The sequence below is a fragment of the Pituophis catenifer genome, unplaced genomic scaffold (genome assembly GCF_029215685.1).
Source record: "Pituophis catenifer annectens isolate HBS135680 unplaced genomic scaffold, rPitCat1.0.hap2 SCAF_4, whole genome shotgun sequence".
NCBI lineage: Eukaryota > Metazoa > Chordata > Lepidosauria > Squamata > Colubridae > Pituophis > Pituophis catenifer.
In genome coordinates this window covers 81110434-81136054 of record NW_027256884.1, presented here as the reverse complement: position 1 = coordinate 81136054, position 25621 = coordinate 81110434, and the positions used below count along the sequence as shown (strand labels likewise).

Here is a 25621-nt window from a genome sequence, read left to right as displayed (position 1 = left end):
GCCCTTACAGAAGGTCAGAACGGTGGGAGCCAGGGGTGGGTTCTACCTACTTTTATTACCGGTTCGCAACGGGCCCGTGCACATGCGCTCACTTCGCTCGTGCGCTCTTCTGCGCATTTTGATGATGTCAGGGTCGGTGGGTGAAGCCTCCCGCCGGTTTTACTACCGGTTCTATAGAACCAGTGCAAATTGGGAGCAACCCACCACTGGTAGGAGCCAATATCATCTCAAGGGCCAAGAGGTTCCAAAGGGCAGGCACCATGGTAGAGAAGCCCTTCTCTTGGACCCCACCAACTGGAATTCCTTGACTAATGGGGCCAGCAGCATACCTCTTCTGCCAGTCCAGGAGGAGCCAGCCAGTCCCAATGGGGTGATACTGTTCCTCAAAGTATCCTGAACCTATGCCATGCAAGGCTCTAAAAGTAATATTCAACACCCTGAATTGCACCTGGAAGCAAACTAGCTTGCAGAGCAGTGGTATAACATGGGCCAACCTAGGTGCCCAAACAACTGCACCCACTGAAGCAATAAAAATAGTCCTGACTGATATGGCATTTATTAGACTGGTCTACCTGTGAGAAGAACTCATAGAAGTACTCATACAGTTCTAAAAAAAACTATTTTGAAGTTTAGGCATTAATGGCAAACCAACCATTATGAATGAAAAAAAGGCCTAGTGTATGGAATATAGACCCATCAAGAAATTGGATCTCACTCAGGAGTGGGCTGCTGGGGGTTTGCAGGGGTTCGGGAGAACCTCTAGCTAAGATTCTGTGCAGTTCGAAGAACCCCCAAATTCCACTCCTGGCTGGCCCCACCCACCCCTCCCCTCTCCTGAGGCTCCCATGCCTCTGGGAAGGGGAGCCGTTTTGGATGCAGATAAGTGCAGGGCGCACACAGAGGCTTGAGGAGGGCAAAAAATGGGCCTACCGGAAGTTTGGGAAGGCTGGAAACGGGCTTGTTTCCAGCCTCCAGAGGGCATCTGGAGCCTGGGGAGGCCGTTTTTACCCTCCCAGAGGAAAGATGCTTGAGGAAAGCCTTTGGAGCCCAGGGAGGGCAAAAATGCCTCCCCACACCACCCTGTCGTGGTGCAGGAGGCCGACTAGGTCATGCTCACACCCACCCAGCAACCGGACAGAAAACCCCTTGCTAAAATTTTCGAAGCCCAACCCTGGTCTCACTTATTACTTCAGGTCTCACAATCAGACACATGCAAATCAAGCTGCCAATTTAACCCTCAGTAGTTAACCCTAAAACCAGATTCAATTGGCATGAAAGAGTTTATAATTCAATTCAGCCTTACAACTCCTAAATACTAAACTTTTTTAGTATTTATTTCTAATATTTTAGGGCATTTTTTTAAAAAAACAAATATTTGTATAGTCTTTAAATGAAGTGAAAAAATGAGAGAGAGAGAGAGAGAGAGAGAGAGAGAGAGAGGGAGGGAGAGGGAGGGGGAGAGAAAAAGAGAGAGGGAGGAAGAGGGAAAAAGAGAGAGAAATTCACCTTTTCCTGCAATGTTGTTCTTCTTCTCCTATTTGGGTAAGGTGGCTTAACCATAAATTACTATGGCATCCAATTCAGCAAACTACTGTCTAAATAACACTCTTAATAATAGTTTGAAACTTCAAACGGAAATTTTGATTCTGGGATGCTGAAATTATCAACTCTGATTTATTTTGATACATAAACATAGTATTCATGGCAATTCAGAAATGAAACACCTTCATAACTGTGTTACCAATATAAGTAGAAGAATCATTAGGCACATTTAGATATATATTTTAACTAGGAAAATGAATATATTAAAACATGCTGGGAGACAGGACAGCTATTTTGAAACACATATTAAATAACCTAAGCTTGCTCAGTGATATTTTAGTTATCTTGGTAGTAGTTCATATGCTTGTGTTGCTCCATAAAGATGGTCGTCAAATATGGATGGATGAAGTCTGATGCATCATATACATTCAGACACCACTTACTCTATTTCAAAATTAGCGTAGCGCCTAGCAGTAAACTTCACATGTGCAGATTACTGGCGGGAAGAACAGGCAGCTGTTATCTTTGAATATGTCATATCAATTTGTACTGCAACATGCAGATCTAAAGACGGAAGTAGTTTTCCTATAAAGTACTTTAAACTTATATTTTGTTTTAACATATTTATATGGCCACACAGCTATCAAAAGCCCTCTGGGCAGCAAACATAAATACAGAAGAAAATCACAATTCACAGTGTGAATAAAAACTTTTTCTTGCGGCTTCTAAGTCAGTGTTGATGCCTGATTCCTGCAGTTTTCGTGCTAAAATTTCAGAAGTGCATTGTTTGCTTTCTAGGGCTGAGAAAGAACAATTAGCCCAAGATCACCCAGTTGACTCAGGCTTTGTGCCTAAGTTGTGACTAGAATTCACAGTTTCCCACTTTCTATCCTGATGCTTTAACCATTAACCAAAATGACTCAAATAGGAAATAGAGATCCCATATTAGAGTTCGGTTAGCATCCTGGTCCCAGATTCTGGAAGGATGGCAGTGTCGCGGTCATCTATGTTTTAAACTGAAGCTTTTCCATAAGAGAGGCATAATTTCATAGAAGGCATGCTTTCCAGGACCTATCAAGTGACACTATTTCACCAATGGGACCTACAGCATGCCCACTTTACCCCGTCAAGTGATCTGGACATAAAACAGTGGAGAGAGGTACAGGAAACCCAGCCCCATGTCAACAAAGGCTTCAAAGGTGTCAACCAGCATCTTAAATTGAGAAACTAGATGAAAGCCTGCAGTTGGGGGAGCAGCAGTGTTACTTGGGCACAACATGAAGCCCAATATTGCCCATAGTATTGCATTCTGAATCATCTGAGGCTTCTCAATTCTCTTTAAGGACAACCCTATGTAGAGTATTTGTAATAAGTCAAACAGGAAGCGACTAAGGCATTATTTAATGTATTATTCACTTGTAATACTGACACAACAGATAGAAGCATCATGTACTTCTTGACACATGTGCACTGGGATGAAATGGCGCTTACCCATTTCAATACTTTTTTAGGAAGAAGAAAAACTCATTTAATGAATAAACCAAACTGATGGTACACACAACATATTAAGCCACAAACAAATGGCTTAAAAGTCCAACATTCTGACTTTTAAATGTGTAGCATAATGATTTACATCTCTGCCAAAACGGTCATTCAGTATTACTGTGTCCAAATCTGGGGATCCAGGTGTGTGACAGGTCCTGTTTCCTGGCTATGTTACAGGCCTTTTATTTTTAACTGGTAATCATGTTTTATTTTTAAAGTTTATTTTAGTACAGTAACGTGTTTTTATTTATATTAAACTGTGTACCTCCCAGAGTGAGATGTGTGGCCATATAAATTGAATAAATAATTAAATACTGTTGAATTACTGTTCCATTTGCAAAAGAAGCTGTATGAAAATTTCTATGTTAGTGGAAAGGTGAATTTGGAATTAGTTTCTCTTTTTCATGAAGTATGACGTGATGAAAAACTGCTGTACTAAAAGTAGAAGACATAGAATGACACTTGTGAATTTATAATGGTAAAGAACAATCATTCATATTCTTAAAGCATATAAATATTATGGCATATTTGTGCAGTATAAATCCTCAAGAAAAGAGAGCAAAAATTTATTTATTTCTAGGCAATGAGAAAAGGTCATTTATACACTGATGGTTAGGCATTATTGTAACCAACATTTTTTTTTTTTTAATTTGATTTATATGCCGCCCTTCTCCGAAGACTCAGGGCGGCTTACAATGTGCTCAGCAATAGCCTTCATCCTTTTCTATATTTATACAAAGTCAGCTTATTGCCCCCACAAACTGGGTCCTCATTTCACCTACCTTAGAAAGGATGGAAGGCTGAGTCAACCTTGAGCCTTGGCGAGATTCGAACCCTGCAGTAATTGCAGGCAGCTGGTCTTAATAAGCTTAATAACAGGGTGCCTTAAACCCCTGTACTACCAAGGCTCTTACATTCATTAGATCGTACCTAAAACTTTTCAATCTTATCTCTCTATTGAAAGCAATAGATTCTAACTGTTACTAGGTTAAAAATTTCACTAAATCCATAAAAACATAAACTTTCATCCTTTTTAAATTAATAATCACTGGACAAATTTTATATCTCAAAGTTCATACATATGGTGGACACTATTTGTTTCTAAAGTAAAGGAGAGAAAATGGAGGTCCAGAACTTCACTACACAACTGATATGCCTATGATATATCTATGGCTTAAAATGATCACTAAAGTTATTTCTCCTTTAGGCAAGCATGTATCATAAATTATCACATAAAAATGTATCTTGAAAGGCAGATCAAAACAAAATAACAGATTTTCTTAGACTAATTTGCCATCTGACTCTAATAGGAAAGAGATATACATGTATAATGATTTAAGAAACAATGCATTTCATAACACATTTCCATTTTACATTATAGTACAGTATTTGAGTGCTATCATTTGCAAAAGCAATCTTGAATTGAGAAATTAATATAAAATCCAATGTTTCTAAGTAAATAGAGTATTATCACATATTGAACATTTTGCATCACAAAATAAAGTATATCAGCTAACCCTAGAGTTTGAAAACTGACATGTTGTAATACTACTATTAAAGGTATTTTCATAAAGCAAGTAGTCATGGATTGCCCAGCACTCTTCCTAGATTTAAATCCATTCTGTTATCATAAAATGTCTTCCTAACATATAACACTTCAAACTCTCTAGTCCAGGGGTGTTAAGCTCTAATTCATTGAGGGCCCTCAGGGGGGCCAAATGGGCGTGGCTGGGGTGGGTGTGGACAGCTCAACATCCTGCAGCCCGCGTGCGGCCCTACCAGGCTCCGTTTTCGTCTGCGACGGCTTCCTGCAGCCCTCTGCCAGCAAAAATGGATCCTGGGAGGGCTGTGCGCGGCCCTCCTGAGTTCTGTTTTTGCTGGCAGAGTGCAGCAGAAGGCCACTGCAGCCGAAAACGGAGCTTGGGAAGGCCGCATGTAGCCCTCCCAAGCTCCGTTTTCACTGGCAGAGGTACCGTGGGCCAATCCTTCACTGTTTCCAGGGCAGCCCCATGGGCCAGATCTAAGCACCCTGTGGGCCGGATACAGCCCAGGGGCCTTGAGTTTGACACCCCTGCTCTAATCCACAATCAATCTAATTCATAGGCAGGATCTCTCAAGTATGAACAACAAAACCATTTAATGGATGTTCTTTCACACAGAAGAAAGCAAATTTTCATCACCTGCAGGTAATAAATCCCATACCAATATATATCATATACAGGTTGACGTATATTGGTATGGGATATCTAAGCTTTTTAAATTTATTATTTAAGCTTTTATACATAAAAGACTATATTTAATTCTCTAAAAGACAGCTCAGACTAAGAGAATAAACACATTTTTATTTTTCAACCCTTTACTTTCAAAAATCTAAAACTTTCTTTCGCAGCCTTGGAATAATTTCAACGTTTAAATGTCACTAAAGGTTGTAATTAATTTTTTTGAAATTTTTTCTTCATAATTTTTTTTTGTCAAAACATTGCAAACACAATGAAATCAAACCAAAGTGTGTTATCTGATAATTTTCAGCAACACTCATAAAAAGGGAATGGGGCGGAGGAAGGAAGAAACGTATATTTACTGAAAGATAAATTACATTTTCATAAAATAGCTTTATTCATAAAGCTAGAAAAAGATGGGAATCAAAGTTATATATGTATTTGTACGGTGGTAAGTGTGATCCTTTACAAGGTACAGCTAAACAGCCACGTCTTTCTCATGAAGTGGGTATATAAATTTGGATATAATCATCCTAAACTCTATCCCAGTCATTTCTAATCTGCTGTATTCAGGTGCTTTGACTAGAAGTATAGAAGTTTGACTAGAAGGCTGCATATAGTCATACTATATGCAGCCATGGAGAGGACAGAATACAGACCTTATACATTAAACACTAAGTTCACATAACACAGAAAACAAAAATGAAATCTATCACATGATGGTTGAATATGATACATGAACCAACACATATATGTAAGTCTGCTCCATGGTATGACACCTGTTACTTAACTCCTGTAAATTTTATTGTTATTTATGTGTAAAATAGACCTAATCTTCTTTGAAATTGGAAGAAATTTCATGAAAGTTAACATAAATTCATTGGACAAAAAGGTGGAATAAAAAAGCACCATTTTTAAAAAAATGAACAAAAAATTAATTCCTAGCCTTTTACAAACTTCATAGGCAGGTCTGAACACGTTATTTTCAGTGGGTATTAGATCTGTTAATAAATTTCACCACTATGGAAAAGACAGTCAAACCTCAAATACAAACAATTTGAAAAGTATTTCTATTCTACAATTGGCATATGAAACGAAAAATAATGCTTAACAAACAGAACAACTAGTTGCTCTTTTGGAGACTTTGTTTTTTTATTGTCCACCCACACAATATTAGTGAAGTATATCCTACATCACCATTCTATACATGGTGAAATGAGTCACAGTCATTTAATTGGAATTTCTAGTAGGAGTGTGCATAAAGTTGGATTATAACCTTAATGTGCTTTGCTCACCTACTAAGGAATTAAACTTAATGAGACTCATTTGCATCAACAAATACAAGACCTAATGCACTGATGGAAAGACAAGTCAGCCTGAAAGCAAGGATGCAAAATAGTTAAAGGAGATTGCTTTTCTTCTTTCTGCCCTCCTGAGAGTTAAAAAATAAAGTGAATCAGCCTTCACAAATTTAAAAATTAAAATTTTACATCCATAACCTACCACAATATTCCTTTAATTGGAACCAGTATTATGAAAAAATGGAAAAAAAGTAATAGTATGGAAAATAAATTTAAGGCCTATAAATACTATTGATCTCTGTCACTTGGGTCAATTTCACATAGAGCCTTGTCAATTTTCCATAGAACCTTATCTCAATTTTCTATAACTACCAAGGAGGAAATGCTAGTCAGTTTCAGCTCATTGCGGGGGGGGGGGGGGGGGGGGGGGGGGGGGGGGGTGGCAGAAGGAGAACCAAGTTCTATTTCAAGCTCACACTATTCCATGCAAGCTAAGATCTTGAACCTCCCTTGCAGGCCAACATACAATATACCCATCCCACCAAATACCTTAACCTTCAGGCTCAAGAAATTAAATTCCAAGACCCTCCACTTTTTTTTTTTTTTTTTACAGTTTTCAAAGAGGGTGTGGCATATTTAGATCCTCTTTTGCCAATGCCAGGAAAAACAAGCCAGTCTAACCTAGAGCAGAACCCAGCTTCAGCCCAACGGTTTGAGTGCAACTGATTCTGCAAAATTACAGCAATGAGGAAGGGGGGGGGGAGGCGTTTAAGAGAAAGAGAACTAAACGCCAAGTCAAATCGAGGGAAAACAGTCCCTCTCCCCAGGGAAAGATTTCTTTGGCATTTCCTCTCGTTCTCGCCCATCCCTTTCTTTCTACTCCGGATGCTGAAGCCGAAAAACATTCCACCAGGCGTTCACTACCTGATGGGGAGCTGACTGAAAGGAAGAGCCGAGTTGTTAAAACACCTAGCGGTGGGAGGGCTGCTTCGGTCTGCAGCTTTCATTACAGCGTTTCCTTACTGCACTGCAGAGGCGCCATCTTCTCGCTCTTAAGCTTCGCTCCAACCCATTTCCTTTCATCTGGTTCCCCAAACTCCCCTCCTTAGAGGAAAGCCTCTCGGTGTACGAAGCGCTTCATGTCCACACCGAAGGAAACCCTCTTGGGGGATTTGGGCAGATTTCTGCTTTCCCCCAACCTCTCCCAGTCCTGCCTCCCAAACCTGCAACGCACTCCAGGATAAACTAGACGACCTTATTACGGAGGGAGGCCCCATCATAATGCCCCTTTTTCTCCCTGACTGGGAAACACGGAGGGACAGAGAGGGTCGCAGTTGGTGGGAGCAAAGCCCCCCCCCTACCCAAAGTCGGGAGGGGGCTGTTCCGCAGGAGCCGCAACGCATTAATGCCTTAGTACTGAAGTTGCCCGAGCCACAGGCACCTAAGCCGAGAGAACTTCCTCCTCCTCCCACCCCCCTCCACCATGCACGGCGGGAGTGAGGGGCAATCCCCAAAACGAGCGCCTCTTGTTTGCATTCCCTGTGAAGGCGAGGAAGAGGAGGAGGGGGGAAAGCAGTAATGAGCGGGCGATAACAACCGCCTAGCCGGAGGATGGGGTCTCCCGGCCCCAGCATCACAGGCGACGCCCCCCCCCCCCACTTCTCGATTTCCTCCCCCAGATCGGCCACACCAGACAACACAGAAGAAGCGTAAAGACAACCAAAAAAACGGGGGGAAAAAAACCGCACGGCGGCCGGCGACAGACATGAAACTCATCTCCCCTTCTGCTCCCCCCCCTTTCATCTTTGCAAAGCAAAGCATCGAATCCACCGATGCCAAGTTGGCGCATTCCAGAAAGGATGGATGCGAGGCAGAAACAAGGGACCTCGCCCTCCCCCTTCGCGTCCCCTTTTCTTTCCCATCCCAGAGACTGCCCGCTTCCTAACTAACAGAGAAGAGGCAAGATTCCCTTCCCTCCACCTTTCGGAAGCGCCCCAGAGTCGACGGACGCTCGCTGAAAGGCTGCCCAAAGCTACCCGCAAGTGAGCAAGAGAGGCATTTTTGGAAGCCGCTCGTCCCAGCCCGCCCAGCCTCCTCTCTCCATTGTTCAGGCTGAAGCAGGGATTTTCTGAAGAGGCGCGGATCGAGGAACACACCCTTTCTTCTCGAGCCTCAGCAGGCCGCTTTCTTCGGCCAGTTTCGGGGCGAAGCCCCAGCTTAAAGCTGCGGGAGGCTCTCGGCGAACAAAGACTTTCTTGTCGTAGCAACAGGGAGAAGGTAATGGGGAGCCGCTTACCTCCAAAGCTCCCGCTGTCCAAGAGGCTCCCAGGAGCAGAAAAGCTAAATGCGGCAGCATCGCGGGCAAAAGCAGCAGCTAAGGACGCTGGAGCTCAGGCACTAGTTTTAAAATATATACGGAGACAGCTGAAAGATATCCGCCCAGTCGCCTCGCTTCGCCTCCTCGCTCTGCTGAGGAATGAAAACCGAGCTGCAAGAGCAGCAGCAGCAGCAGCGCTAGCGGAGCTTCGGAAAGGAGAAGGAGAGTCAGCTGATACTCCAACCCGCCCAAAGCGGCGGCGACGGCGGCAGCAGTAGCAGCAGGCCGGTCCTTCGCGGAGGCCTCCTAGCGACCGGACTGCGCAACTGCAACTGCCATCGTTTGATTCCTGAAAGCCCCGGCCGGGAAAAAGCGAAAAGGCAGGAGCGGAAGGGTCTCTGCGTGAGGCGGTGTCGGCCACAGTCTCGTATTTGTTTCTGGCGCAGCAGGCGATGGAGCGGGATGTAGAGCTAGGTCTGAGCGATCTCGAACATTATTCAGTTTAATCGGTTTATGGCGTTCAGAATTGCCCCTGCCCCAGATCAGAAGGATTGCAGAAACGAAAATCGATTTTAAGATGGAAGGATCCTAAAATGAACTTTGTTTAGTTCTGATGTCATCATCAAGCCCAGGGATCAGGAGTTTTTCAATATATTACTTTGGTCAGATTGGTAACTTTTGGGTTCTTAAAAAAGACAAAGCAGATTGACAAGCCAAAAGTTGAGCCCTTTCTTGTACAATTCAGCAGGATGAGCAGTAAGTGTTGCTAGAAAGTACAGGGTATCATGTCCCAGAGGTGCTTTTTCAAGAGGCAACTGGACTTTCTTAAGACGTTTGCTTCTCATCAAATCTCATCCATGGTCAGAGCAAAAGAAACTTCTTGGATGAGAAGCGAAATGTCTTCAAAGAAAAACAAGGAACTCCAGTTCCCTCTTGAAATAGCACCTTTGGGATAACCATGACCTGGATGACAGAATCTCCATAGTTGTATGTCATAGCTAAACTGCTCTAGTAACAGTTCCTCCTGCTTCCCACTTGTGCAACTAAATCAGTTGGAGTGCTTAGTGCATCTCTTGAATTTATCATCTAAGAACCAGTAAAAGTAATGTTGAAAAACTAAATAGCTAAAAAATTATCTTAAGTGCCATGAAAACATCCTTACTTATACTAATGATGGTGCAATCATATCCAAAAGCACACATTTTCCTGTTATGTTGTGTATTTCACTATGCTTAGAACTGAAAGTGAGATCAGGTGATTAGTAATGGCAGTGAACAGAGGTGGATTGGGGCAGTTCTCTTTGGTCACCAGCCAATCTTAACCATTTTTCTGCCAACACATCTCCTTTCCATTTGCACTTCATTCCTCAAATTTCTTTGATACCGTTTGCTCTCTCACCTCACCCCCTCACTTCTCTCCAGAGTTCCAACAAAGAAGAGAACAGCCAATCTCACTATTTCTTCTGGGGAAGGAAAGCCTTTGGGTTTGTGTTCATTTGCCCACTTTCCCATATTCATCATGTTCACAGTTAACTTCCATCTTTCTGACTGCACATATATTTATTTGGAAGGATTTATTTCCATTTATAAATTGTAAGTAGCATATAATATCCATAAAAATAGAAGACAGCCACCTAAATTGAACATCAACAGAACTAATAATCAGTCACCAATGCCTGCTGAAACAGGATTGTTCTATTAGAACAATTGTTCTAGAGAACAATTGTTCTTTTGGCTATGCAGAAGGATGTTTTGCACAACTGTAGGAATAGGAGTTCCAAAGTGATGGTAAGGTTGCTGCAGATAAGAGTTCACTTTGGAGCCATGTCCCTTTGAGTTGCTTTAAATAGAACATTGAATGTAAGTTACTAATTCTTTATTCAAATTAATCAGAATGTCAGAATATCTAACAACCTGAAGTAAAAAAGAAAAAATTAGCAATGCATTTCACCAAGACTGAAAAAAAGTATCAAAGAGGTTAAAATCTGTAAGTAAAATCTGATTCCAACACACACACACAAATTCTACAAGAAAAATGCCTCAACTAGCTGACTAGTAGAACCAGATGATCAAGATATGTCTACAATTAAGCAATAGAATAGAAATGTCAGCTCGGTGCCAGAAGAAGAATTGCTAACTTCTAAAAGTGAACACAAAAATGTGCAAACTTGTTAAATAGTAGGGCCAAATTTCTATCCCTTCCTGACAATTCACGAACCTGCATTATTAGAATTAATTCTGGAGAAAAAGCTACAATTAACACACTTAATAATTAAGAAGGTATCCATAACAAACAATTGAAAGAAATTTTAAATATTCAGAACAAGTTTGGATTGTTAAGGCTTTTTGCAGAATAATGGGTAGCCACTTATTTTTCCAGTCAAATAGTAATTTACCAACTAGATAATAGCCTCTCAAACTCTGGATAGGAATTCCATGTTATTTTCAACAAGCACTTCAATAAATCTAAAAGCAACAGCACTAATTTTTCTATAACAATATAAAACTCAAAAAGTGATATAATTAAGATGATATAGCTTGAGTTTAAAGAAACTTCAGTATAAATAAATTCAATTAAGCAAGGATATGAGTGCAGGTTAGGTGTAATACTTAAAACACTAAACTAAAAACCAAATGATTGTGATTTCTGGTCCTGCCTTAGACACAAATGCAGCTGAGTGACCTCAGTCTTTCTGTTGCAACCCTATGGAGAAGGCAAGGGCTACCTCAAAGGACTGACACATCCATGGAGGATTGCTGGGAAAATTATGGTGTTGGATGTGTTTGCTCCTGTCTTAAGGTAGCCAATTTGTTGGAGAATTCTTTTTATGTGACTAAAGCTAACTCATGCTGCTTTTCTTTTGTGTGATATTTCTCAGTCAACTGTTGACTAAATTGAGTTCTTGGCAAAGATATATGTGTTCACCTCTTCTTGCTTCACATATCCAAGTTTCATTTCATAGTATTGGCAGAATGGGTAGAGTACATATTGAGCTTTGTTTCTATTGATATTTACTTGTCTCGTTCAGCTCATTTAAGCACTTTTTCAGCTTCCTCAACACTAACTATCACAATTATTGTTGATCCAAAGGGGAGTGAGCTTTTCATTGTGTATTTTAATGTTTCTTTCTTCCCAATTATGCCCTCTGAAGATCTTTTCAAAAGCTGCTGTGAAATGCTTTGGGAAGATTGTGTCACGTTTTTGGATCCTTGGATATTCATTGGATGGATAAATTGTATAACATTGGTTAAGCAGTCTTCAATTCGTGCCAGTCGGGCTTCAGGGCGGGTTACAGCATGGAAACGGCATTGATCGCATTGGTTGATGATCTCTGGAGGGCTTGGGACAGTGGTTGCTCCTCTGTTCTGGTCCTCCTAGACCTCTCAGCGGCTTTTGATACCATCGATCATGGTATCATGCTGCGTCGGCTAGAGGGGTTGGGAGTGGGGACCATCGTTTTACGGTGGTTCTCCTCCTTCCTCTCTGACCGTACGCAGTCTGTGTTGGCGGGAGGGCAGAGGTCGACCTCGAGGTTCCTCACTTGTGGGGTGCTGCAGGGATCGGTCCTCTCGTCCCTCCTGTTTAACATTTATGTGAAGCCGCTGGGTGAGATCATCCGTGGCTTTGGGGTGAAGTGTCAACTGTATACCGATGACACCCAGTTGTACATTTCAACCCCAGGCCTCCCCAATGATGCCCTTGACGTGATGTCCCGTTGCCTGGAGGCCGTGTGGATCTGGATGGGGAGGAACAGGCTCAGACACAACCCCTCCAAGACTGAGTGGCTGTGGTTTCCAGCATCCCGATATAGCCAGCTCACACCATCGCTGACTATTGGGGATGAGATCTTATCCCCCTCAGAGAGGGCTCGCAACTTGGGGGTCCTCCTGGACTCACGGCTGTCATTGGATGATCATATGACGGCCGTGGCCAGGGGGCCTTTTTATCAGGTTCACCTGATTTCCCAGTTGCGCCCCTTTCTGGATCGGGACGCCTTGCGCACAGTCACTCATGCCCTCATCACTTCCCGTCTGGACTATTGTAACGCTCTCTACATGGGGCTCCCCTTGAGGAGCACCTGGAGGCTCCAACGGGTCCAGAATGTGGCCGCACGAGTAATAATGGGGGCGACCCGTCGCTCCCATGTAACACCCCTCTTGCGCGAGCTGCACTGGCTTCTGGTGGTCTTCCAGGTGCGCTTCAAGGTTTTGGTTACCACCTTTAAAGTGCTCCATGGCTTAGGACCTGGCTATCTACAAGACCGCATTCTGCCACCGATAGCCTCCCACCGACCGGTACGCTCACACAGAGAGGGCCTCCTCAGGGTGCCGTCAGCCAAACAATGTAGACGGCAACCCCCAGGGGGAGAGCCTTCTCTGTGGTGGCCCCTGCCCTCTGGAATGAATTACCCCCGGACATACGAAGGATCCCTGACCTCCGCGCCTTCCGTCGGGCAATGAAGACCCTATTATTCCAGCAAGCCGCTCTGATGGGATAAATGATTTTAATTTGGTTTTAATGGGCTTTTAAAATTGGTTTTAAAATGAGAGTTTTAAATTCGGCCTATGATTTAATTATTTTAATCTGCTTTTAAATTCTATTTTGTACATTGTTTTATTATGGCTGTTCACCGCCCTGAGTCCTTCGGGAGAAGGGCGGTATATAAATTAAATAAAATAAATAAAAATAAATAAAATAAATTATTTTCTGTAATAGCCAGGTATATTGTTTATTAACGCCTTCATTTTTAAAATATTTTTACAACTGCATTTTAGTCTCTATACTATCAAATGCTTGTACATTGTCAACAAACTGAAAAGACATAGGAACTGGTGGATTTCTTATGTTTCTTCTATGAACTGGCTGATCTTATATAAGTGCTTGTTGATTGATTGAATAGTCTTTACGTAAACCAGCTTACTCCCAAGGCTGATGCTCATGCAGGTATTTTTCCAATCACATGCATGAAGGATGTAGAAAGGTGGCAGATTGGGCAATAGTTTGTAATCTTTTGGGGATCTTCTGTTTTGATGAATATATTGTTTTTGAAGATTTCCATAGCTTATGGATACCTCCTACATCTAAGCAGTCATTGAAAAGCTTGTTTAGTAGTTTTGCTGGCATTTCTCCATATGTTTAGTAAACTTCTGAAATGGTTGAGTCCAGTCCTAGGATTTTGCCTGATTGCAAACTAATTGCATTGTTTTCAATTTTTGGCATTAATGACTAGCGCTCTGAACAGTAGTATTTTGGGATAGCTACTTTTGAGGCAAAAAGATAATTACAGAAGTGCCTATGTTTTTTTTCAGTTAATATATGATTGGTTGTAGCGGTATCAGCTTTCATGAGAACTTTCAAGAGCCTTCTTTTCTGTTGCACTTCCTTCTATGATGCTACTTTTTGCCTCTCTACAGGTCATTGTAGTCAATGATTTTTATAGTCTTCCTGTAGTTGTCACATTATGGTTTAGCTCATATAAAATAATCTGGGAATATTAATTAGTAGCATTGGAGCTCACAAGTAAATGTATTACTCTTTGTCTTAGCATATACATGTTAAATAGTAATGGGCAAAGAGTTGAATCTGGAGCATCTCCTACTGGAATAACCAGAGGCTCAATTTCTGATCACCAGTTACTACTGAATGAAACTGTGATCAGTTCAAATCACTGATACTATAAAATAAAACTCAATATGAATTATAGGGGGACCTACCTGTCTCTGTTGCAATACCAGGTTATGGAAGTTTTCCTCACTGGCTGGTGACAAGCCATAATAGTTAAGCAGCAGCAACTTATTCATTAATCTGGACAATACAATTGTCAGTGTCATGTATCAGACACAATGGAGGCAGGATAAGGCTTGGCAACAGGGTCAGCAAATTTACAAATTTACAGTGACATTGCTTTGTATTGACTTAGAGATCTGTGGAGAGCCCTTTCCTACTTGGTCCATAGTCATGTATAATATCGCTTTACTGAAAACACTACATGGGCTTTCTTCTGTTTATATAAAGTAGCGCCTTGGTACCAAAATCAGACACAGAACAACTGCAATCAAATTATCTACACCAGTGGTTCTCAACCTTCCTAATGCCACGACCTTTAATACAGTTCCTCATGTTATGGTGACCCCCCAACCATAAAATTATTCCTAAAACCATTGAAAATATGTGTTTTCCGATGGTCTTAGGCGACCCCTGTGAAAAGGTTGTTCGACCCCCAAAGGGGTCATGACCCACAGGTTGAGAACCACTGGTCTACACTATCTCTGTTCATATAACACACTAACCCATAGTTTCCTTAAATAGGATTCATTTAATATAGCATTTGTTTGTTTGTTTGTTTATATAATAAATTTATATAGCCACCCAACTCACACATAGGTGACTCTCTACATTCACACAACATGCTGGACTAAAAGGCTAACATAACTGGCTAGTTTGCAGTTCGGTGCATTGTATGAATATGGTCCTCATCATGTTCCCCAATTGAAAGAAAAATAAATCTGAATTAGTTTACACACACACACAGAGTTGAGTTTAATTACTTCACTTCAAAGAAAATATCTTTTGTTTTACTCCTGAGAAGAAATTTAAGATTTGTACTCTCCTTTTATGATATTGCAATGCAGTGGCATTAATGGAATAGGTGGGGAGGAGGCTGCAGAAGTTGTTTTTACAGTGAATTCAGTGATTCGATTCAAAATACAAAGCACCTTGTTTGAAGGTGAAACTGTTCTTTATACTGCTTACTTTATTTGCTGCATAATCTGCCCTCCTAATGAATCTCCCAAACTACGTATGTTTTCTATCTTATCCTATCTGCAATTGACAAGATTAGCTGTGGAAGAACTACTGTTTGAAGTTCTGGAATTGCTTTTTGAATTTTAGAGGTTTTTAATGAACCATTCCAAAGTCCACATTCTGTAATTGCAACTGAAAACATTTGAATGTTAGTCATGCTTTTAATCAGGAAGTGCAGGCAATCTCTGAGTCCCAACAGTTAAACAATGCTATCTTATGGGCCATGAGCGCTCTGTTACTACTCTATTCCTCGGGGTACCATCACCCTGGAAATTCATCTGGGTCTAATCTTGCTATTTTGCAGAAAAGCTCTAAAACCATTGCTTTTCAAACAGGCCAGAAGTCAGGATGAATTTGTGATTCCAACTCCAGGTAGTCCTCAACTTACAACAGTTCATTTAGTGACCATTCAAAGTTATAACAGCACTGAAAAAGGTGACTTATGGCCATTTTTCACAGTTGCAAGCTTTGCAGCATCTCCATGAGCATGTGATCAAAATTTGGATGGTTGGCAACTGGTTCATATTTATGGCTGTTGCTGTGTCCCAAGGTTATGTGATCCTCTTTTATGACCTTCTCACAAGCAAAGTCAATAGGGAAGCCAAATTCACTTAACAACTGGGTTACTAGTTTATCAACTGCAGTGATTCACTTAACTGTGGCAAGAAAGGTCGTAAAATCGGGCAAAATTCACTTAACAAAAATTTAGGCTCAATTGTCATAAGTTGAGGACTACCTGTAGTGAACAATAGAAGATTGATATCTAGTGCTGTTTCCCCCCAATATGCTATATTTGCCAGCATAGTTTGTTATTGGTTTCATTTTTTTACTGGTTTTATTCTGTAAATCACATACAGAAAATGAGCTTTTACTGGTTTTATTCTTTATGCCACAGAGGGCATTCAGGTTTGATGGCCAACAAATCTAAATAAATATGAACATACTATAGTAACTGTACATAATCTTTTCGGCATGTTGTTTGATTCTGCCCTTTTCATTCTGTCTGGCTATTTTTTTGCTATTTTTCATAGCAGCTATTTCAGCTGACTCAGATCTCTAAGCTAGGGATTGGCTTAGTCTCCTGGCAGGCAAAGAGTTTCTTCTCCTTCTTTCCTCTTACCTTTTCCAGCATAAGTATCAGCTCCCCACATTGGAGAGTGAAAAGTGAAGAAGTAGCAAGATTTGACAGATGGCTAAATTTTTGATTTCAGTTATCTGCTAAAAACATCAGCAATCACAACAGTGATCTGACTGATGGTTTCCGCCTTCCTCTGCCCAACCAAGATATTGAAAAGGGTTGGAAAAACTACATTTTACCTATTTGAAATGGAACAAAAAAATATCCTACATCTGCAAGCCAGAAGAGATGAAGTTTGAAATAATAGAGACAGCAAAATGTGTGCCAATTTAATTTTCTGCTGGTTCACAGATAGGAAGAGAATACTTCATTGAGCTGTGAAGAGCACTGATAAAATATAACTGTCCTTGCCTACCACTGAAAGCACAATAATGTTGACACAACAAGGCTAGGCAGGACTACCACTAAAATTAATGTTGGCACAAGCAGGAAGAACTCACACTCTCTCCAATAGAGCCTTTCACTTTAAACTTCAGCAGGGGAAGTACCCAGAACAGAGTCTCTGAAAATACCTATAGTTTATCTTATCTTATGTGTTCCTATAGATAACTTAGACCAGGGGTGTCAAACTGGTGGCTCACAGGCCGAATGCATCAGATGCAGGCCACACCCACTCCAGCTCCGCAAACTGGAAAAACATCATGAAACATCACATGACGGCAATGTGACACCGTCAGTTTGACACCCGTGGCTTAGACTATCTATAGGAACACATGAGAAGACACATTTTGTCAGGTACCATATCAAAGCCAGAAAAAGGTTTACAAATGAATACCAATGCCTTCCAATTAGAACATCAAAGACTTCCTGCTTTTGCCTCTCTGATTGCTCTGCATTTCATCTTTCTGGCATAGTTACCCTAAAGTAAAGATGGGAAAAAGATAGAGAAGAAGTGGGTGGTTTTACATCTGTATAGTAGTTTTGACCTTGATCATCCCATCATGGATTTTTCTTTCCCATTTCCAGAGGACAAAAATAATAGAAACAGCAGAAAACAGGGAGGAAAAAGACATATTTTCAACAACAGCTGGAAAAAGTATAAATATGTCCACTTGAAAAGAGCATCTGACCTCATATACAGCTGCCAGCATATAAAGATGAGTCAATTGCCTGAGAAAGGGATTCTGGCATGAAGAGAGATCTAGAGTGTCCTTTGGTCACTGAATTGCTTTGGGGAGATTCAGTTTTGTGTAGAGAACCTAATACTGTCTACAACAAGACATCTATTTGTGTATCTTGCAAAAGCTCTTCAAGAATGAGGTCAATTCAATTTATCTGCAGATAAATAGTTGTCCAGTTTTTTTCCTTGGATGCCTGTTTGACATTGCTATCTCTTCCTTATGAAATCTGTCTCTACTTTACGTAATCTTATGCAGCATACTGTTCCCAGGTTAATCATCAAATTATGCCTGCATAGTACTGGAAATTAGCACATTACATAGACTATTTACACTTAAGGCCTACCGATCAGTTAACTTACTTTAGTAATGCTTAGCTATTAAACTGGCTGCTGTCAATAAATTCAGAAGGAGCAAGAAGTGAAAATGGTCAGAAAAAAATACCCAAATCCAAAGCAGATTGGCTCTTCAACTAAGAAATATTTAATTTAATTTTTAAAATATTAATGAAGAATTTGTAGCATTTATAAATTCTTGGTAGATTTTATGATAACTAGAGAAATTATGAAATTATCACGTCACAGGCTCCTAGTGAAAACTATCCGCTGGGTAATATAAAATGGAGATAATTTTTCATTCGGGTTAGACTGTAATATAGTTGGATCAAATTCTTTTAATATGTCTAGGGAGACTGCTCAAAATATTGGTCTTTATATGATCTATATCCTGTACAGATAGTTCTTGACTTTCAACCATTTATGCAGTGACATTTGAATGCACTAAAGAAAATGACAACCAATCTGCAGGCTTACCGCCAGTGGTGGGTTCCTCCCGGTTCGGTCCGGTTCAGCCAAGCCGGTAGCGGTGACGATATGATGTCACCGAACCGGTTCTCCCCCCCAACCCCCACATTATTCTTACCTTTTATTTGGTCCCACCCCCAAGCTATTGCTGCCTCCTGAGTCCCAGCTGATGACTAGAGGGAAAAAAAAACTGTTTAAACTCTTGCCGCGGGGCTTCAAAGGGCCATCCTACGGCCAGCTGATCAGTGTTAATAGCAAACAAATGAGTCGGGTCGTAAGTGCGAGGACTGGTCGTAAGTGCGAGGACCTTCCAGAAATGACTCTGACCAGCTAGCCACGCCCACCTAGTCACATGACCTCCAAGCCACACCCACAAAATAAGCCATGCCCACAGAAACGATAGTAAAAAAATTTAGAACCCACCCCTGCTTACCGCCATTGCAGGATCCCCACAATCATGTGATCAGAATTCCAAACGGCATTTATTTACAATGGTTGTAGCATCCTGGAGTCATGTGATCACCATTGGTGAACTTCCCAGCTGGCTTCTGAGAAACAAAGCCAATGGGGGAAGCCAGATTTGCTTAACAGTCATGCAATTCACTTTTTATTTTATTTATATTTCATTTTTCAAGACTGCCACCCTCATGGCAGAAGTTGTAAAATAGGATACAACTCACTTAACAACTTCTTTGCTTAGCAATGAAAATTCTGGTCCCCATTGTGGTTGTAAGTCAAGGTTCTCTCTTTCTCTCTCTCAGTTCAAATGCAATTTATAATACTGTATACATATACCTTACATTTACATGCACACTTACATGTCTTGTCAGTGGATTAAGAGAGTTCATGAGATTTGCAATATTTAAGAGTTAATTTTATCAGTGTTGCATGAAGCACAAACTCTGACTTTTGATTATCTGCATCCAGACTTCATTCTCCTTTCTAAATTCTGAATGCATTATATTTTGAAGCAAGACATATATGAATTGTATTAGCTACTACACTCTCAAGCTGTCATTATGGTAAAGGGAAGGGGTCGGGCTATTCCTGAGTTGAGAGAAGAATGGCTGGAGTTTATATGAATATGTAATTTTAGCAGGGTTGCCCAAAGAACAAAGGTCATCCCATCTGCCCAACTAAAGCAAACAATATAGGAAGATAGTGGAAGGGGATATAGGTACTCCTTGACTTATGACAGAAGTTGTGATTGGAATTTCCATTACTAAGTGATGCAGTCATAAAGCTTGCCTGCATTGCTTAGTTATTACAATCCTTGCAGACTCACTTGCTGTTATTAATTGAATCCCATGATTGCTAGCTGAGGCAATTTCCTGCCAGCTTCCCACAACCAAGTTGTTGAGAAGCCACCAGGAAGTTGCAAATTCCAGGCAGCTTGCAAGCAGGCCAACAGGCAGATAAGTAGCTTCTGTTGGGTGGAGAAGAGTGTGAGTGTGAGGGAAGCATAGCGGGACTCAGGAAGGTGCATGAGAGTGCAAGGGGGGGGGGGTGAACAAGGGTGTGAGTGAGATATGGCAAAGTTGTTTGTGTATGTGAGAGATGTGCAATGAGGCTTGGGAAGGGTGCACAAAGAGATGCGATGGGGTGCTTGAGAAAGGTGCAGCACAGCTGAGGAAGGGTGTGTGAGTGTTTGAAGCAGGGAAGGTTGGGGATGATGCATTAGAGTGTCAAGGTGCAAGAGAAGCACACCTGAGGTTGTGGAGGAGGTGCAAGGGATGTGTGATGAGGCCCAGGAACGGCACACAAGAGTGCATGGATTTAATAGAACGTGTAAATTACCTTGGAGAAAAAGGGAAAGAGATGCTGCCTAAGAATTTGTTGTGCATGGTCAGGAAAAGAAGCTTAAGAAGGACTCAGCTTAATAGATCAAGTAGTAAAATGTGGCAATGGAACATTTGTACCTTCAAACTTGAAAGATTCAGTTAATGTAGCTTTAAAATAAAGTAGAATTAGTTCATCTAGTCTTGTTTCCTGCCTGGTTTACCTGGAAAGGCTGAGAGAGGGGCAAGGGTGTGTGAGTGGCTGGCTCAGCGCAAGTGCAAAGAAAAGTTGTGACTGGAGGAAACTTACCCCAGTTACTTTCAATCTTCCCTGCTAGCTTCCACATTAAATTTCTGAGAAAGCCAATAGGGAAAGTCACAAATGATGATCATGTGATCCTGGGGCAATGTAACCAGTCATAAATGTGAGCTGGTTGACAAACACACAGATTAGAGTGCTGGGATGTTTGGAATTCTGAGGACCAGTCATAAACAACATTTGTTCTGCGCTATCATAATTTCAAACGGTCGCTGAAGGAATAGCTATGAATTGAGAACTACCTGTAATCACTTTAGTAACAATGGTACAGTCATCATTTCACTACTGTGCAGGTGAAGGCAATGGTAAAATATAATCTCCAATTAATACTATATAAATGTCACTGTACTGAACTAATATGCATTACTTATGTCTTTATTATGCTATAATAAAACTAATTGTTAAAAATATTATTGTGACTGTACTCTAACAGATGGAGCTGTTTTCATTTCATTTTGAAGGGAGTAGCATAATTGGTGTTCTAGAAGGGAAAAAACAAAACTCTCTCACTTTCTTACATAACAAACTACTTTTTGGTGACAGAACATGTGTGTGTTATATATACATATATACATACATATGCATACACACACAAAACTTTTTAGTAGCATGGGTAACACTTTTTATTTGTTATTTTAGGATGGATTTTTAGAACAGTTTAATGATGTCCTACAAATAGACAGCGTTATGTTTTAGGAAGATTACAACTCATCTTTTTTAACTTTCCAACACCACCCAAAATCATGTGAATTTTTAATATACTGGGAAAGATATTATACCTCTGCATTTATTTTATCTTTATTTTTTGGAGGCAAAAATAGCTGTATAGGCTTCTTCATGTCGTCTTAGATCATGGGTTCCTTATTTCAGCCTGGGGCTGGGGAGGTTCAAGCAATCTGTCATAATTAGCACTTTGAATTGAACCTGGAGGTCAACTGGAAGCCAATTGAATTAATGTTTATCTGTGTGCTTTTAAAAAAATACAAGGGGGTGTAATTTCAGAATACTTTCCAAGGGCAACTAATTCTGAAATCTAACTGAGATAAAATTCAAACTGAGGTGCTTGATCAAATTAGACCAGCCATATCTCAATCCTTTGCAAAATCAGAATGCTTTGTTTCGATAATGCAAACATGCCTCCAGAAACTGAGCACTGTGCCTGCCTTAAGCCAAGCAAAATCCCTCTGCAGTTTTACAACTGTAATTACACTATTTCATCACCAGTCTGCTTGTCCACATAGTAACATGTAATTTTACCTCTTTTAAAAGTATGTATCTTTAGAGCAGACAAATGAAGGTGTTGTTTCCTTTCAAAAGAAGTAGAAAAAGAGAGTGCCTGTATCACAAGCCTATTACATGATATTTAGAAAAAGATAAATGTTCTCTGCCCTGCTGTATAAATGGACAAGACATTGTATATTGTCTTCCTTCTTAATGCATTCTAAATGTGTTCACCATTTTCACTAATGCATTCTGAAAAAGGAGAAGTATTGTAATAACACGAACAACAATCCACCTCTCAGTGAAGCTAATGGCAAATTCCAAGAGATCCATAATTTTCTTAGTTCCAGAATCTACAAAGGATGTCTCAATATATCTCTTCACCATATATTTCAGTAAAGCACGTAGTATTTTAAAGTAAAAGCAACAATATTATGGTTTGCCTCATTAGAATGAGGTGGTAAATTCTTTTTTGCTAGAAGTCTTTCTACGGAGAATAGATGGTCATCTGTCAGAGATTCATTTGTCTAGTGTAGTGATGGTTAACCTTTTCGGCACTGAGTGCCGAAACTGGAGCATCAGAACCTGGAAGCGCTGATGCCGCTGTCCGAGGCACATGCACGCAATGGAACCCGGAAGAGCAACTGGCAATGGCACATGTGCCCACAGAGACAGCTCTGTGTGCTACCTCTGGCACCCGTGCCATAGGTTCACCATCACGGGTCTAGTGGATCCTGCACAGGCCACTGGGCTGGACTCTATGATAACTTCCAATTTTATGATCCTGGGTTGCATTTGCAAGAATGTTAATAATGTATCAATAGAATATAGTGTCAGATAGGAATAGTCTATTTCAGGTTAGGAAAATTATGATGTTTCAAATAATGATATATATATATATTTAAATGGTGCAGTTTATCACATAATTGCAACTTTCCCCAGTGCATCAAAATAGTTTCATTAAAGATGAATTTGAGGACAAGTATAGAAAATGCTGACCAAAGACACTATAAATTTGATTCCTAGAAATCCAGAAAAAACAGGTAATATGATTAGAGAAAGAAAAAGTCTACACTAAAGAAAAAAATCCCTGATATTTATAATCCCCAACAGTATAAAATATACAGTTATTTATGTATTAGTCTGACCTGTTATTATAGACAAAATATCAAGCTGAAGTAATTTGATTTACAATGAAATGTTATTTCATCTGTCTTCTTTGTGAATGTATCTTCAAATCTGCATAGCCATGCCAGTAAATATGAAAAGGACAAAATGATCAAAGGATCATCCTTTTTTCCTGTCATGTATCAACAATTTAACAAGTCCCCAAACAAATAAGCACCTTCTCACTTTTGGAGTCTTTTCCTGAGGTTTTCCTCTGGTTCATTAAATTTCTCTTGGCTTTTTAACTGCCTTAGCTTCAGCCTTCATGCATTGATTTTGCCAGCCTTGGCTGATAGTATCTGCTTGACACAGATTTCTGACAAGAGTGAATGGAATACCAAAACCTTGCTTTGAAGACTAACTTGCAACAAATTAGTTATACGAATGAAGGCGAAGCTAGATTTAGTTTCAAGGTCTTCTTTTGTGTTATACAAAATGTTGCAACAGTCCTGTTCAATATTCCAGCAGATATCCATGCTATCTTGAAAGATACTATATAATTCTATTTTTAGCTCCCCATCCTCCAGCTCCTCACTCTCATCCAACAGTTTACATTGGTATATAAATATATGAGCCTCCATTGTCCATCAGTCTTTCCAAAATTTCTTCTACAAACTGAATTTTCCATGATTATAGTAATAACTTCCTTTTGAGCTGTGTCATTTCAGTGAAACAATACAAATAATTCTTTCAAAAAGAAAGAAATCAAAATTACATGTACATGATCTTCTATCTACAGTACAGGTGGAGAACTATTGTCAAATCAGTTACTGTAGCAAAGTGTGTATCTCCCCCGGGAATTTCACAAAGTGAACTGTTGCTTTGTGAAATTTATTGTGATGGCATATTCAGTTTTTAAAAAAGAATATCAAAACAACTACAGACCTAGAAATTAATTCAGGATAGGAAAACAGATTAATCAATTATGTATTTGTGGCAATGCTTTCACTAGCATGTAGTTGGAATTAAAGTATGCACTTCGGGATCAAACCAATATATCCAAGGTTTATAAATGAGCACATCTGAAAGTAGGGAAATAAAAGCTAAAAATTATGAAGGGTTTAAAATGTTTTTGTCCTTTACAAATGCATTACTCTCACATAATTTTATGTGGGGGGAGGGGAAATTACTATGTCTTTTCAAATATAAGGGTAGCCCTGGGATCTATTTGAAAATTAGTGATTATTAGTGATGGCAGTGATAATATTAGTAATATAATTGATAATGGAAAGCATGATTCTCATTTATATGTTGGGTCTCTCTGTTAAGTATTAAATATACATATGATGCAGCATTTCCCAACCTAATATAGTCTCTGGAATATTGGGACTATGCGTCTTGAAATTCTCCATTCACCGTTTTAGTTGGCAGCACAAGGAGGTGTAATCTGAACACACATGGAAGTCTTCTGCTTGAGTCTACTGAAAGGATATCTTCTGATTTCTAATGAGAACAACTGTCATTTCATTTTCTGTTACTGACATTTGATGCTGTATGGAGTCCTTGGTGCTTTCTAAATTTGGATGTATTCTTGGATTTGTTTTATTATTAAATTAGGTAACATCAGTGCACTGATTATGATATCTAGTTGGGTAATGAAATGTCTGCAAGGAAACAAACAATTACCAATGGAAGAGAATATTTATAGCTCAGTTTGAACTGTAGAGTTCTTCATGCTCTCTGAACTTGGTTATTTTCTGCACTGATATTGTCTAGTAATGAATTGTCTGCAAGAAAACAATCAAGCTCAGAGAGTACCAAGGACCCCACAGTTCAACCCTGAGCTTCAAATGTTCTCTTCCATAGGTAATTGGTGCTGTTTTCAGATCTGCCAGTTTCCCAGTTCAAATTGCAATTCTGGTTACAACTTTTCTCCAGCCATTCTAACAGGAGAAAACTATTACAAATCAGTTAAGAGAAAGGATTCTTGCCTCACTTCATAATTTCTGACAAATGGGATTAATAATAGGATTAACCTACCACCATTAGAATAGCAAAAGACACAAGACTCATTACATTGCACAACCCCTGGAGCATCTCAATCAGAACCCTATAAAATCCATCACTCACTCAGCCATTTGGTCAGCCACCCCAAAAACATTTGCTGTTGTCACTGAAGTTTCTGGAAACCAAAAAAACTTTTTTTCCCCATGCAGTCAGCCTCCATTTAATTTCCAGCACCTTTCTCCCGGCTTGGAACCAGACTGGATTTTCCTTCCTACAACATATAACTCAAGGGAGCAATATTCCTCCCTCCTATTTTCCCCACAACAATAGCCATGTGGGGTGTGTAGGGCTGAGAATGAGTGACTGGTCCAAAGTCATCCAGCCAGCTTTCATTCATAAGGC

At 40.2% G+C, this 25621-nt stretch overlaps 1 protein-coding gene across 4 annotated transcripts in view; it reads right to left on the bottom strand.

The window, feature by feature from the left end:
* The window catches only part of APP (amyloid beta precursor protein), a 133452-nt gene extending 124364 nt beyond the window's left edge, over positions 1–9088 (bottom strand). For 2 of the 4 annotated variants that reach the window (XM_070942638.1, XM_070942640.1), the window contains exon 1: positions 8904–9086. In XM_070942638.1, coding sequence (XP_070798739.1) covers positions 8904–8963 — 60 coding nt within the window. In that variant the 5' untranslated portion in view covers positions 8964–9086. Of the gene's footprint in view, positions 1–8903 lie in introns of all 4 variants that reach the window. The other 2 variants (XM_070942641.1, XM_070942639.1) reach the window with 2 other exon arrangements.
* Between the last annotated feature and the right edge of the window lie 16533 nt (positions 9089–25621).